The 15,773-nt window shown below is 30.8% G+C and overlaps 1 protein-coding gene and 2 long non-coding RNA genes across 4 annotated transcripts; all 3 read right to left on the bottom strand.

Moving 5' to 3' along the window:
* Positions 1 to 570: 570 nt before the first annotated feature.
* Positions 571 to 3,160, bottom strand: LOC122595922 (12-oxophytodienoate reductase 1-like). Its single transcript, XM_043768401.1, has 5 exons — positions 3,039 to 3,160; positions 2,272 to 2,412; positions 1,744 to 1,874; positions 1,510 to 1,659; positions 571 to 1,416 (listed from the first exon to the last, which is right to left on the bottom strand). The coding sequence occupies exons 1-5, from the start codon at positions 3,107 to 3,109 to the stop codon at positions 824 to 826; spliced, it is 1,086 nt and encodes a 361-aa protein (XP_043624336.1). The 5' UTR covers positions 3,110 to 3,160; the 3' UTR covers positions 571 to 823.
* Positions 3,161 to 5,856: 2,696 nt separating this feature from the next.
* On the bottom strand, positions 5,857 to 8,497 carry LOC122598262. Its single transcript, XR_006323567.1, has 3 exons — positions 8,421 to 8,497; positions 7,892 to 8,012; positions 5,857 to 7,575 (listed from the first exon to the last, which is right to left on the bottom strand). It is a non-coding gene; the product is annotated as an uncharacterized LOC122598262 (long non-coding RNA).
* A 5,358-nt stretch (positions 8,498 to 13,855) lies between these two features.
* Positions 13,856 to 15,077, bottom strand: LOC122598662. 2 transcript variants are annotated; one of them, XR_006323684.1, is made up of 4 exons: positions 14,720 to 15,077; positions 14,529 to 14,583; positions 14,204 to 14,327; positions 13,856 to 14,096 (listed from the first exon to the last, which is right to left on the bottom strand). It is a non-coding gene; the product is annotated as an uncharacterized LOC122598662 (long non-coding RNA). The 2 variants fall into 2 exon arrangements; XR_006323683.1 differs by having other exon boundaries at positions 14,529 to 14,580.
* Positions 15,078 to 15,773: the final 696 nt, after the last annotated feature.

Genomic DNA, 15,773 nt, shown 5'->3' with positions numbered 1-15,773 from the left:
TTTTTGACATATAACAAGCGACCATGGGCAACAAGATCCGTTCTTTTTTTTGTTACCATCTTCCAAATCATATCCTCCGGCAGATTTAAAAGTACCTTTGAACGCTTTTCTCATGAGCTAAAGACTATCGGGACTTTCAACTCATTTTTGGGTCGGTCTAACACAGAGTCTTCTTAGTCAGAAAATAAATTAACTGTTTTGGCATTCTTACAGCGGTTCGCATTTTTTTCTACTAAACTAAATTACAAAAAAAAAAAAAAAAAAAAAAAAAAGAAAGAAATCATCACAAACCACCATAGAAAATATATAAGAGGGCAATGTGCTTAGGTTGAATGTCTAATGTGATTGTACGTTTTAACCCATCTTAATCTAAAACTCTACAAGAAGGCAATGTGTTAATCTCTTAATTAAACATATAAATGTATAAAAAGGATCACGAAATTTGATGGTGGGTCTGGTCTGGTGGCTATGGGCCTATGGTTATTAAATTTATTCAAAAAGTTCACTTATTAAAAGTTGTAGTTCACCATTTTAAAATTTTAGTCTATTTTGTTATCAAATCAATAAATATAATATAATAACGCTAGTGTACACTATTTTATTCTGTTCAAACAGAAAACAATACAAACAAGAAAATAACAAAATACTCAATAAGAACTATGCTATTTGCCAATCACCAACATAACTTCCTCAAACAAAGAAAAAGAGAAAAACATTACTTCAGTCACTTCATGATCAATGTTATATCCCCCTTGACCTTCTTATGAGATTTGCAAATGTGTACACCATTTCAGAATCTCTCCTTATTTCGAATCCATCAACTTTAAGCCGTGCTTTCCAAAAATGGGTAATCAGTGTAACCAACTACGCTATCAGAAGTAAAAAACGTTGCCCTGTCATAGTTGTTTAGAGGAGCATTAAGCTCAAACCTTTTTGGCAAATCAGGATTTGCCAAAAACAAACGACCATAGGCAACAAGATCCGTTCGATTTTCTGCTATCGCTTTGTTACCATCTTCCAAACCATACCCTCCGGCAGACATAAAAGTACCTTTGAACGCTTTTCTCATTGGCAAAAGACTATCAGGACTTTCAACTGTTATAACAACATCTTTCATCCTTGGTTCAACCATATGACAGTAAGCAATGTTATATGCATTCAAAGACTCGGCCATGTAAACACCTAAAGCAACTGGGTTGGAGTCACTTGATTGCATGTAGTCTGCAAATGGGGATAATCTTATCCCAACTTTGTCTCCTCCTATTTCTTTTGCAATAGCATCAACTACTTCCAATGTAAATCTGCAACGGTTTTCTAGAGAGCCACCATACTTGTCTGTCCTATCGTTTACCGCATCTTTCAAAAACTGATCGAGTAAATAACCATGAGCGGCATGGATCTCAACTCCATCAAAACCTATATAAAATCAAAAAATAAACAAAATTAATTCTTGCAAGTAACATAACACGTACAAAGAAAGATATGGCTTATAAAAGCAGTAATTCTTACCAGCTTCAATTGCATTTCTTGCAGCAAGCCTATAATCATTAACAACAAGAGGGATCTCCTCTGTCATTAGCCTCCTTGGTGGTGTAAATGTTTCGTAAGGTAATCCCTTATCTGTGGAAGATACCGGGGCTTGCCCATTTGGTTGAAATTCTGTTCAACAAATGAAAATAATATAAAAGAAAGGAAATGTAATAAGTATTTTATTTAGAAGAAAATGATGAACAAATAGCATACTGGTATGTGATTGCCTGCCAACATGCCAAAGTTGGCAGAAAATGATTCCGCCTTTAGCATGAACGACATCTACAATTGGTTTCCATGCTTCAACTTGTTCCTTTGTCCATATTCCGGGTGTATATGTAGACCTAAACGAAAGAGATATACGCAAAGTAATGTTTATATCTATCTAATAAACTTGTGGACTAATTTAGGAAATCTTGTAAATTATAATAGATGACATATATAAATATATGAAGTGTAAGTAACTTTTACATTTTTCCTATTGTGTGAATGTAACTTTCATTTCGTTCAATGTATGTAACTAACCCGCTAAATTTGAACGATTAATGTAAAAATTTTACGTTGACCAATCAAAAACTTCCACGTGACAGCTCATATGGTGTGCCACGTATACACTTTTACATTAATCGTTCAATTTAGCGAGTTAGTTACATACAATGAACCAAATGAAAGTTACATTCACACAATAGAAAAAGTTTAAAAGTTACTTACACCTCCAGATACTAAACCCTAAATATATACCCCATGGAAGTATCAGAAATCCCAGTGGCTTCCGTAATAAGAAAGCCTCCCTTGGTTGTTCTTTGAGAATAGTATAAGACGGCATGCGGCTGAGGAACATTTCCGTAAGATCTTTCCCTTGTCAGAGGTGCCAAAACAACTCTGTAAATGTAAAAAAAAAAAAACATGAGATGAGCATCGGGTCGATTTGAAATTTGGGAATGGTCATGAGGATAAAGTTTGAACATTAACTAATAAAAATTAGCTATCCAAAATACTCCCTTCATTTTAGATTATAGTTGTACTGGGTAATTTTCATTTTTTTATAGTAACTCAGTGAATCAGATTCAAGTAATCAAACAATCAGTCAGATTGAAGTTATGTATAATAAGATAATAAGATAATGATAACTTTGTTTAATGTATTGAAATTTTATAATTTATTTTCAATATTCAAAGTTCATTATTTTGTATCAGAACACTACTAACATTCAATACATATAGTTAATTAATACATCGTAAGATACTAAGATATCAAGATTAGTGTGTATATTTATGTATATTAGTATAGTATATATATACATAATTGTTTACAAAGAGAATGGCCTGATTAAATAATATGCAAATGAAGTAGATCAGGTAAATGTTTTGGTCTCAAAATCTATTAAGTATAGATAACAAACTCATAAACTAAAAGTAGGCCAACTATATCTAACACTTGCTTAGGACAAAGTGTACGTCTAGTTAAATCCACAAAATTTAAATACTAACAATTAACATAAAAATTACCTATGAGAAAGTTGAAATTTGCCCATTGTGTATGGGGTCAAAAGAGGAAGTTCTCCTTGTTTAGCAGCCATTTTTGTAAGCTTTCTTGAACAAGATTCAAAAACTGATTTAAAGTTTTAATTAAGATTGTAATATTTGTAATACAAATGAAATGGGCTTCTTCTTATTTATAGATGCAAAATGTTTAGCTATCAATTGGAAGATCTATTTGAGTTGACTTTTTGAACATGGTTTCAATTGAAGAAGGTTCTACAGTTCTACAATACACATTGTCATTGCTTACGAAGGGAGGGCCTCTCATCTAATATTGTACATAGTTGACCATTTCTTGACTTATTCTTTTCTCACCATGCAACGTGATTCATTAAGTTAATAGAATTATTTTATTGTTTGGTGACACATTTCTAACTACTAAAGGATTATTTTATCTTTTAGTGACTCATCTCTAATAATTAAATGATTTTTTTATAATAACATATAGTTCTACCGACAATTCACTAGGGAGTGTATGAATGCATTTCTGACTTTTACCTATATATTTTAGGTTTTATTGTTCGTAACAAATTTGTGAGGTTTTTTTTCATGAAATTTTTATAATCACATATGTTTGAGTTGTCCAAAGTGTAACAGGCTCCGATTATTGAATTTGAAAAAAAATGTATATTTATTGAGTTAAGTGATATTATATTGAAAAAGTCTTATAACTTTTAAATAAAGAATCCTATCATATTTAATATGTTACTATACTGTTCTAGTATTATTATATACGAGGGCTTAAAACCCGTGCTACGCACGGCCGGGATAAACGTTAATTGTTTGCGTGAAAGAATGGATCGTTTGTTATGTAGGGTGTAAGTGTTGACGGTCACCATGTATGTTTTTTTGGGTGAAGGGTTGTACCAAAGTGGTGAGTATTGTCACCATGTATGTTGGTGTTCCAATAGACTTGGTTTTATAAATACATGACGAAGAAAAATGAAAAGCAAGCAATAGATACAAAAGAGAATGAGGCCATTCAAAACTGCGAAAAGCATTTTAGGATCATGTTCATTTAATTAGTTTATATATATATATATGGAAAATGTTATAAATTTTAAATGATGTTGTTCTCACAAACTCACTTAAATCATTTTTTACACATGTTAAAAAGCTCCCCATGATTTTTATGGTTTGTGAGAGCAACATCATCTAACCAAGATAATGTTAACATCATCTAAGTTATCCCCGTATATATATTGTATTCTAAATTACATCTACTAATTAACTTTAAGTTGCAAGAAACTGTACCAGTAGCAAAATACCAAATGACAATGACATATACAGGTGACATATATTTCTCAATTTCCTATTCCAATTCTGGATCTGCATCTAATGTTCCCGTTCAAGTCACTGTTGCTGGTCGATGGCTTATTAGCTATGGGTGCGACACCTCCATACATGTCGGTTAAAAATTAAGGACTATATTCCTGATGTGGTGGAGCGTTGTTCTTCGCTATGTCTTTGTATGCTTCTTCCTCTAAATCAGATCTTCAATGACAAACTTTTTCCTGGCCCGAATCCTGCCAGGACCCGCATGTTCTTTCACGTGTTCATTTTATACCTGCTAGAATGTGCATCAGAGTAGTGTTCCCACACCACTCACCCCACTAGTGAAGTTAATACACCAGGTCGAGAAGTTCCACTCACACTCTTAACAGCAGCTATCCACCTAATCTTTTCCTTGTTCTCTCTTTTCCTACGTATTATTATATATACTAGAAAAAGCATGAATCGGTTTGGGTGCGCCACATATTTTCAACACTTTTAGTCCCTGTCGTTAAATTTGTTGCAGCAATAGTCCTCATCAGCTAACGGCTGTTAATTTTTTCCTGCAATTATAGTCCCTGTCGTTAAATGTGTTACAACAATGGTCCCTATCAGCTAACTCTAACCTTTTAACTTTAGGTTTCTTAATATTTGTCACATAACTTTAACCTTTTAACTTTTGTAACATAACTTTAATTTCTTTTACTTTTAGCACAAAAGTTTGCTTTTATTTAGTTTTTAAACATATGTTTTTCTAACTTTTGCCACGAAAGTTTCATTTTTTTACTTTTTATGACGGAACTTTTAACTTTTAACTTTATTTCACTTAAATTTAATTTCTTTTATTTTTGGCACAAAAGCTTCGTTTTATTTAGTTTTTAAACTTTTATTTTTCTAATTTCTTTCACGAAAATTCATTCTTTTTACTTTTTATCACATAAACTTTTAAACTTTTAATTTTTATCACATAACTTTTATTTCTTGCACGAAAATTTTGTGTTATTTACTTTTTATACATTTGTTTTTCTAATTTTGTCATGAAAGTTTCATTCTCTTTAATTTTTATCATATAAATTTACGAAGTTTTCATCATTTAACTTTTTGCCACATCACTTTTATTTTTTCTACTTTTCACACAAAGTTTTGTTCTATTTACTTTTTATACTTTTATTTTCTCAACTTCAGCCACCAACGTTTCATTTTTCTTTACTTTTTATCACATAACTTTTTACTTTTTAACTTTTGCCACGAAAATTTCATTTTATATAATTTTTCACATGTTTACATATCACGTAATGTCTCCCGGGGCAACGCCCGGGTAAAAAAACTAATTAAACATCTAAACCTTATAAAAAGCACAATTTAAATCGGATAAAGGGTTCAATGCAAGTGGCAGAATGAAACCATGATATATATAAAACTAACTGACATTGTCAAGATTTAACAAACTATACCCTTAACTTCGATCTATGCAAATAGAGATGGAAGAAAGAGGAGCAGAACATTCATCAAGTGAAGAACTGGCCAAATGGGTTCCCCTCAGGGTAAAAATATAAACTTAAACCGATTCTTATAGTCATAATTTGACCAACATTAATCTGAACACAGAACAACTTCAACTTACATACTAAGTACTATATTGGAGGTGGCAAAAAAGGTCGGGTGGTTAATCAAGGTCGGTCTTGACTTCGGAATCTTCAATGTACCGGTATTGTAGATAAGAAACACAGTTTAATACTCAAAGTGACACACATCAGTCCATAGATATGTTAGTGTTCTTACACTCTGTTTCATCGTGTTTCAGCAGGGAGCATGCTTACTATTATGCCCTCGTGGCCTCATCAACCCCCAGGATCTGATTCAGAATCCTTGTCAATGTGCATAAAAAAATTAGGCATTAAAGGTTCATTCTAGATACTCGGTCACATGAATCAGCTTGTGTATTTATATACGTCTTACATTTTCTTTTCCTTGTGTTCAGATGATTTTGATGGAGTAGACATCGGAGAGATACTCTTAGAGTTTTTCTAGGAGGGTGCTGGAACGTCACTTATTAGCCAACTGACTACCCGAAGCTGCTTCCAGCCGTGACGTATATATACATAGTTGCTTCAATTCGTAACAGTAGATACTTGCTTAATAACGGATGCTTCTAGAGCTTCCAAACAATGGCGCTTTAAGATTTTAGGCTTTATCAACTGGTTGAAAATGGTGATTCAATGCCACCATTCAATATCCTCGAATTGCTTTTGAACACATACTTGTTGGAGCTTTCGAAGCTTAATCATGTTATATGTTATGTATCTATCAAATGGCAATCTTGACCAAATCTGCTTTTCCACTTGCTGGCCAAAAATAGAAAAACCCAATAATAATAATAGCACAATCTTTATAGCATTATTGACTTACTGTTCTTAAGCACCAATAAAAAGGGATGGTGCTGGTATTACATTACTACCGTCACGGGTGTGGGAAAAGCATTTTAGTACTGAAATCTCATATACTATCAACCACATATCGTTCTATTAGAGCTAATAGAACGACATTAATTTCTTTAATTTCAGTTTGGGTAAATGAGTCCCAAGCCCCTAAAGATACCAAACCATAACCAATATCAGACACGCTTTGTACCTGTAAGATGGATAGTTAAGTGTTACAACTTTGAATCGTTGTCTTCTTTAAATGACTCCAATTTGTCCAAGCACTTTTACAAAAAGAATGTTACTACAATAATAATAAGTTCTATCAATAAAATGACAGAGGTAGAGAGGTAATTGTAGGCATAGTAACATATTTTGGACAACTTTGACCCATTTGACCTGTTAAACTCTTTTAACCCATACCTAACCCATTCCAGCCATCTGCGTTTTATCTAATTTGTTCTAATTTGGACCTGTTTGGATGAAACCCAACCCAAATCAAGTAAAAAAACAGAGTAAATGAACAAAAATTGACCTTCAATAACAGTGCCAGACTTCTTTGAATTTAAATGACGCATTTTCTTTTTAATGTTTATAGAGTTTGTCTTCTTGAAGTTAAGAATGTATTACCTAATACGACCCTATCAACCATTACCCGGCTCACCCTTATTCACATGTACTGTCAATGGGTATTTAGTTGGTATTACCAACACAACCGATATCCACCGAGGCATAAAAGATACATAAAGTGAAGCTTAAAACTTTGTTATCTTCTTGAAGCTTTCTGAACTCATGATACCCCCAATTATAAGCTGCAAACCATTACTTATCGATGAGTTAACGTGTGTTTGTTTATATCTCAGGTGGGTAAAAACTTTGTAGGAAAAAAAATACAAAGGCTAAAAAAAAGGATAAAAAAAGTTGATAGTCATCCAAAGTTGATTTTTTATATTATGCAACCTCGTAAATTGATTTAGTCATATGATTTTAGAAATTTTTATCATAATGATATCATCTTTGATCATAAGTAAAGCGTTAACTATTCATTAAAAAATGAACAACAGTGTTTGTTAACCGGGCTACTAAAAATGACCCATAATGCCACCTCTAGTTTCACGAATTAAGTACCTGTGTTTCGTGATATAATCTTGTGGTGCAACATCCAACAAGAGATGAGTCAAATGTTTCTGGAGTATCTTGCTCTTTGTGTTTGTGTTCGCATGCTCGGTAGATGAGTGTATTTTGAAGCCTGAAAAAGAAAGCACAGATAAAGATAAAATTTTAAAAAAAAACTAAAATAAGAAAGATCGTGTACATTCTACAATACATGAGACGATGTAATGTCGTCTTCTTCTTTTTACTAATGTTTTCCTTGACACATGTTTTATTCTGAGCCCATAAAAAAATTATCAAATGGGACTCACAAACATGTTAAAGAAAGATATAGTTATAAAGCATCTCAAAACTAAGAAAACAAAATGAAATGCACACACACAGTGCGTCAATTTCCTCAAAGTAATTATTCACCAAAGCTTTTCAAACTCTATGGGCAAAAAGAATGATTATAAAACCTATAACGCTGAGCATTATGCAAAGCTAGTCCCAATTTTAACACATATCAAAATAATAGGCAAATAAATCACACGATAAGATTTACAATGATTAATCTTGCAATGGGGAACATTGTAATTTGAAACTATATTAATAATCACATCCGACAATACCTGCAAAAATATGTATTAATAAGAAATTGTTTTATATTGAAATGATACACATAAATAAACTGAATTTAGGTGAAATAGTTATGTAATGGAAATAGAAGATACAAATAAGTAAAAACCCCTAAATTTGTTCTGTCCGAAATCAATATAAAATAATCTAAGTTGATGATGTGAAGGTATCATTGAACAATTACTCCGTATAAAAAAAAAAAAAGCAGATCAAAATCAATCATCTAGACAAAAAATATATAAAAAAAAAACCCTGACATAGGAGGGGGTGGTTGATTGGTTGAACTCCATACTTGAGCGGCAACTATGATGATGATGGTAACAAGTCCAAAATATCCCTGACTCATTATTTCTCACCATAAAAATCTGGAGGCTATCTCCAAGTGCTAATCTACGTATTTAATTAATTATATAAAAATAAATGAGTATGGGTTGAAACTCACAACCTCACGTCTAACATGTGTTAGATTTGTTACTTGAACCACAACACTTTTATTTTTAATTTATTTTTAAAAAAACATAATAGTTAAACAAGACAATTCATTGATTTCATTAAGTATTTCAATGTCATATTTTTTTAATTTTTGAACCGCAATTTAATCTATTGATTGGTGTATCATAATATTTTATTTTATAATTATTATTATTTTTTAATAATTTTACGTTAATCATTGCTATATTGTTAAACAATTTTCTATTTTCATTTTTTTCATAATATTATTGTTTTTAATTTTTATATAGTTAAATTGGTGTATTTTATTTTTTTTTAATATATTATTGTTCTTAATTTGTGTTGTATCATATAAACACTTTCATAATAATGCTGCTAATTAATATGTCTCTTCATCTAAAGCTCTGAACTACCATTTTACACTAATTGGTACTCCGAGTGGTATATTATCAGAGAGATATATCTTCATGTTTACTAACAACTATTCTCATCATCATTTTTATTGTTATTATCATTTTAATTTATGTATAATATTTGAGGTCATGTGAGTTTCTTTTTAGATCTCTAACCACTTATACTTTTAGATCCCTATCCGTATGTGAACAAAAAGGATAGCGTAAATAACGTAGTTACAACGTTTGTTTTTAGTCGTAGATTCTATTTCACTAACGTCTATCATATTCAGCATTTCGTCACTAAAAGTATCCGATTATTAGTTTATCCGTATTATTTACGCTATCATTTTTGTTCACATAAGCTTATATTATACGAGTAGCTTTGTATTATATATTATCTATTTAGTAGAAATCTTTACAACAAACTAATAAAGTACACATGAATGCTTACAAACTAGAAAACTCTTTATACACATCGTTCACATGGTTTCGTGAACATGAATAATTGAGTTAATAATTACAAAGTTTGTTATTTTTTTTTACATAGAAGTCTTATTTTAAATTTGAATTTACAATTTATAATAATAAATTAATGTTTTTTATAATATATTAGAGTAGTATAGATATATCGATTTTCCATCAACAACTATTTATAAATGATTAGCTCACACAACACACGTGTATATATTATCATGTTGGGTATATATAGATAATTGTGTTTCCATTTACTCAAGTTCTATTAGTGACAAAGACATAATTTTAGGTCAATCTGTGTATAAAATATACTAGTTATCTTAAATTGAGTTAGGATGAACGTATGAGTTTTTAAATGTATGTTTTGGTGGGAGGTAAGTTAGCATTAAATTGCACCAATACTAAAAAATAGTACTAAATATATAGAATTTTATACACATTATAGGGTAGCTTTGACCTTCGTGTAGCTATGTCATCCTTTTTGTTGTATATGAGTATAACTTATGAGAAATCAGTGAGAGATAAAAAAATTCGAGGCAACACCCGAGTATAACTTAGTTATTAACAAACTGTAACACTCTTTGTCTTTCTACTTAAGGGGAATTGATGGCTTTAACCTCTCAATCAATTGAATCAAAATTCATCCGTAACACATTATTATTATTAACAAACATAAGAAGATATTAATATCATTATTAGGAGAGATGATTTGGTTTAGAGTTGATTCATGCCCTTAACTTTTATACTCCCTCCTTCTATCTCATGTTAAATGTCCAATTTTGACTTGTTAAAGTCTTCTACTTGCAACTTTGACCATAAATATCTTTTTTTATGTTATATAATAGTTGACGAAATTTATATCATTGAAAAGTACATTGAAAACTCAATCCGTTCATATATTTTATATGAAGTGTTATATAATATTCACAAATATTTTACGGTCAAAGTTTAAAGCAGAAAATTTGACAAGTCAAAATTGGACGTTTAATATGGGACGGGGGAAATATTATATAAGGATAATATTTAATAATATTAATATTGTTTTTTTTTTAATACTCAAAACCTAAATAAGTTTTGATGGAATATTGTTCATATCAATATTCGAAGAATTGTAACTAGAAGATTGAATAATGGAATTTTTGTAAATAATTGTGTATTTTGATACATGTCTAAATCTTATTCATAGTATACATTGCCAACAATTATATTTTTACATTTTTATGTAAAAATAAAGAAAGAAGAGTGTTTACCACTGATCCAACCATCCTGCTATTTTTTACATCTTTATGTGAGTTAGATAAATGATTGTGGTTACTTTAGCAAATTTTCTCCATGCAAGTCATTAATTTTTCACCTGATATTTTAAGAATGCATGGAAACAATTTGTGTTTGTGTTACCTACCTAACCTCACTACGGAGCCTACACAGACTACCCTGGGTCCGACTATTATGGAAAGGATATACATTCTCTTAATATGAAGATCTGCACTTATCTCTTAACAAGCTAGATAGCTACGAATCTCCTCAAAAGCAGACACCAAATCTATTCCAATAGGGGAAAACCCTATTTGGAGTACACGACATCTTCACCCTATAAAAGGGATACAATACACACAATTCGGATCATTCTCTACACTCTCAACACACATACTACACATAGTTGGCGTACAAAAGGTTCTCACACTTTACCGCAAGGGAATCACCAACATACAAACATAAACCCCTCATGCTCTCTGTTCTAGGATCCCGATTCGATGTACAAACAATTTGAATAGCAAATAACTATCGAAATATATGGTAATATTCATTTTCTTTTTTAGTTTCCATAAAATACCCATCAAAATTGCTAAATACTTTTTTGGGATTTGAATGGCAAACCATGTCTTGTTGTTTTAATTCAAACTTACAAACCATGACTTGCGATTTTGCTAAATCGCAAACCATAGCTTTCTCTTTGCAAACTAAATCTTTAATACTCAAAACCTAAATAAGTTTTCTCAAATAGAAATTTTTAGTAAAAACATTCACTTGTTATATGGATCTTTCCCTTGATTTTAACTAAATGAAAAATGTTACTTTAGACTAAAACTAGCTAATTAATCCGCATATTATGCAGGCAGTTAAATAGAATTTGATTTTTTTTAATATATAACACAATGACAGTTTAACTTTTTATTAGGTTGAACACTTGATGTTAAGATTACAATTTGGTTAATATATACCAATATACATCACATTAGTTTTGTTAAAAATTTAATGATAATTCAATTATTCAAATCTCATACCTCTAACTCCAAAAATACTATTAAAATAATCAATTTTGATCTACTAATTAATTTGTTCCTATTTTAATAGAAACCTTCCATGATTATCTACTAAAAAGTATCTTGAAATAAGTTTTTATTTTTCTTTATTTTGCTCACCTTTAATTTTTTTTTTTGGATGATGTCATAAAAATATCAAGACTTTGTATTAACATGTTATGGAAGTTTCTTTTTAAGTAAAATGACATCATCACAATTCTATTTTATTAATATAAGAAAAGAGATGTATTATATTTTTAATTAAGGGATATTCTTAACCTTGCCCCGAGGCAATGGTTTAGTCTTCTCTATTTATGTATAGTATTCCTTATTCATATTTTGAGTAAAAGAAAACAAGTATTAAAGTAAAACAAATAAAACAATAGATTTTTCTTCAGTGATAATCACCGTGCATGATGAAAATCATCGTACATCTATTTCTTCGTGAATTTTCATGCATCAATTTAACCATGATCTAAGGGTCAAGATCTTATCTTATTTGTTTTACTTTAATACGTGTTTTACAATACTCAACCCCTACTCATTCAATAATTGATATTTTTGTTATATACAAATATATATATATATATATACATATATTAATGTGTATTTACCATTATACCCTTGTAATTAGTTTATATATAAAGGACTTAACCCTAATCCATCTAACCTACTCTAATACACTGCTTTCTTCCTCTATTTCTATAATGTGTTGCCTCCAACATCTATTTTCCTATCCATCTATTATATTACATGTTAATTGTCGTAGCAATAACGATTGATCCAAGATCAAGATTCATAACACGTTATTAGCGCGAATTGCCTCTTACAAATGCTTGATCCTTTGACTACGATTTCATTTCATTAACAGTTTCATATTCATAAGATTTAACTCAAATAAAGTCCGCCCATAACAAAATAATAATGGTGATGGTCGTGCTGCTCTAATTCCTTCACCAATGTGACATCGCATTTATTTAGATCTCTTCAAGCGTAACCTTTGTTGATTGATCTTGGATTCAATCCAACACATCATCAAAGTTCCTTGGTAAGTACTTTCTCATTTACTTATTATTCGCAAATTATATTGACGTATATATATATTATGTATTAGCAAATTAACATGTATATATACATATACAAATTTAACTTGTTTCCGGTAAAAACATATGCGTAAATATAATCAGTCTTTTATAGTATGAATACATATTTTTACCAGTGTCGTTGAAACGAAGAAAGAGTAGATAAAGGTGCGGATCTTTTAGAGAAAAATGAATATTTTACAATCATAGATTTATAGATGACAACATTGTTTGACTCACATATATATATATATATATAGCTATAACCCGACCGTAGATGTAGATATCTCTATCTTTCAAGAAATTGTATGAACATATAAGTATGTAGCTTTTTTTGTTGCCACATGACATAATAATAAAAATAAATGGGCCTATCAAAAATGAAAGTAATACTTATCTTTTGTTGGGTACCAAACCGGTCATTTGGTAGAAAATAAAAATGGTTATAAATTATGGCAGTCTCATAAATCTCAATATTTGCTTACTTTTCTTAAAAATAAAATGTAAAATACTATATATAATAATAATAATAATTTTGAAACGGTTGTGTTTTCCGTAATGTACTGCATTATTTTATATGTACTAGAAGGGTACTCGCGCGTTGCAGCGGTACCTAAAAAAATGGTGTCAAGAGTGGCGGCTAAGTTTGAATTAATTTATGAACAAATATAACTCACATGACTGCTAAAGGCATCCGCTATTTCATAAAAGTGGGGATGTAGCTTGTCATTAGTACATACATGAATCTTTCGAAATAGAAATAATAGAGATGAACCATACTTCACCAGCATTATCTTCCCCAACGACACTAAATGGTATATTTTGGCTCCAAACTTATTTGCCGCGATCCTAACAAACTCAGAGTGCTATGGCCAGAATAGCATGGAAATATATGCATCTAAAAATAGTATAAAAAATTTAACAATAAGTCAATTACAATTACTAAAAACCGTAGTATCTAAACATGGAGTCATGGACTATTAAGTATGGAGAGGAGAAAGTTACCTATCTTCACATTGACATCATCATCCAGCTTGATAAAAAAAACTCAGCAGCACACGCATAGTACAGCGGTTGCAAAATATACTTTTGTCTTTGCATATAATTCTAAATATCCCTTTACATGGTCCTGCACGTACACCATTTGTTATTAGGAATATCAAATATCCATCTATAAGCATTATGTATGTTGGTTATGTACATAGTGTTGAGCATTTGCAATTATAATAAGGACTTGAAAATATTTGGTAAAGCTAACCTTCTAATACTGAAATATAACAGGTTACCAAAAATTAAATAGATGCTGACATAATCAATCACAAATCCTTACCAAAATGAATTGAAGGCATAAGCTGGTTAGTTGACTTTCAAACAATAAATTCCTACTAAATAACCAGAATTATTGGTTAGTTGACTTTCAAACAATAAATCCCTACCAAGTAAATTACAGATTATTGGTTAGTAGACAAACAATTAGATGTGTATTAACAATAAGAAATCCAAAGATATACGAATTCGAACCTTCATCGACTTACAACCAGAATGACTGATCTTCGACCCGAATAAATGATCTTGAATCCATCTTACACTTTAATTAATCTGTCTCTATTGCCCCTGTAAAACTAATGACTTACCATAACAAATAAGGATACCAAATGATTAGCAACAAATAAATTTGAAATACGGATAGTTACCCATATAAAATAAGGATATGACCTCTAAAAGTGTCATGGATCAAGAGATTTATCCATAATACATGACTCATCTAGATCAGGACTTGCCCATCTCTATACAGGCGTACCATATGACAACTTGATTTGGATTTGATTTGTCCCCACATTAAATCATATTGCTTTTCAAGGAGCTTCTTAGAACTTACGGTTAAGGCTTTTAAACATTGTTAAAAAAAAGATCATTTCACACCTATGAACATGACTATGATTGTGGATGGATTCTATAGACAAATAATTTAATCACATTAGTTAATTCGATCCTAATTATTTTAGCCCATAAGTCCATAACCAACTTAAATACAGACATATGATTTTGCAAGAAAAAAAAAATGTCAGTGATGTATAAACATCTTATTTCAATAAAACCAGCCAAATATGAATATATTTTCATAAAAATAACATATAAATAGATAATTAAATAAAAAATAATTAGCTTTAGAAACTTAGTAAATTTGGAATCTCGATTTGAAGCCAGACAATGAACAATACCTATACATAAATGCCAATAAATTAAACAAATATATAATTATATGAACAATACCTATACATAAATGCCAATAAAAATAATTAGTCTTGAGAAGTTGATCGATGTGTGTTGGCTTAATGGTGGTGGTGGATCATGATGGTGACGGAGGCGGTTGGCGCTGGTGTTGGAGTAGAGAGAGAGAAACATGGGAGGGTGATAGAGTTGAGTTAGGGTTTTGGAAGAAGAAATTAAATTAGGCACAGCACCAGATGAACCTTAAAAACCCACCAGATTGCCGCCACCATGTGGTGTTGATGATGAAGAATCCGGTGATGCTTTCCAACGGGTATGGGGGTGGTGATGATAAATCGGGCGA

The sequence above is a fragment of the Erigeron canadensis genome, chromosome 4 (genome assembly GCF_010389155.1).
Source record: "Erigeron canadensis isolate Cc75 chromosome 4, C_canadensis_v1, whole genome shotgun sequence".
Classification (NCBI taxonomy): domain Eukaryota; kingdom Viridiplantae; phylum Streptophyta; class Magnoliopsida; order Asterales; family Asteraceae; genus Erigeron; species Erigeron canadensis.
This window is presented reverse-complemented; position numbering and strand designations above follow the sequence as displayed.

Coding starts and splice junctions, on each gene's coding strand:
- LOC122595922 (XM_043768401.1), bottom strand. CDS start 3,109: ATGGCTGCTAAACAAGGAGAACTTCCTCTTTTGACCCCATACACAATG. Junction 2,413..3,038: donor AAATTTCAACTTTCTCATAG/GTAATTTTTATG, acceptor TTACATTTACAG/AGTTGTTTTGGCACCTCTGA. Junction 1,875..2,271: donor ATTTCTGATACTTCCATGGG/GTATATATTTAG, acceptor TCTTTCGTTTAG/GTCTACATATACACCCGGAA.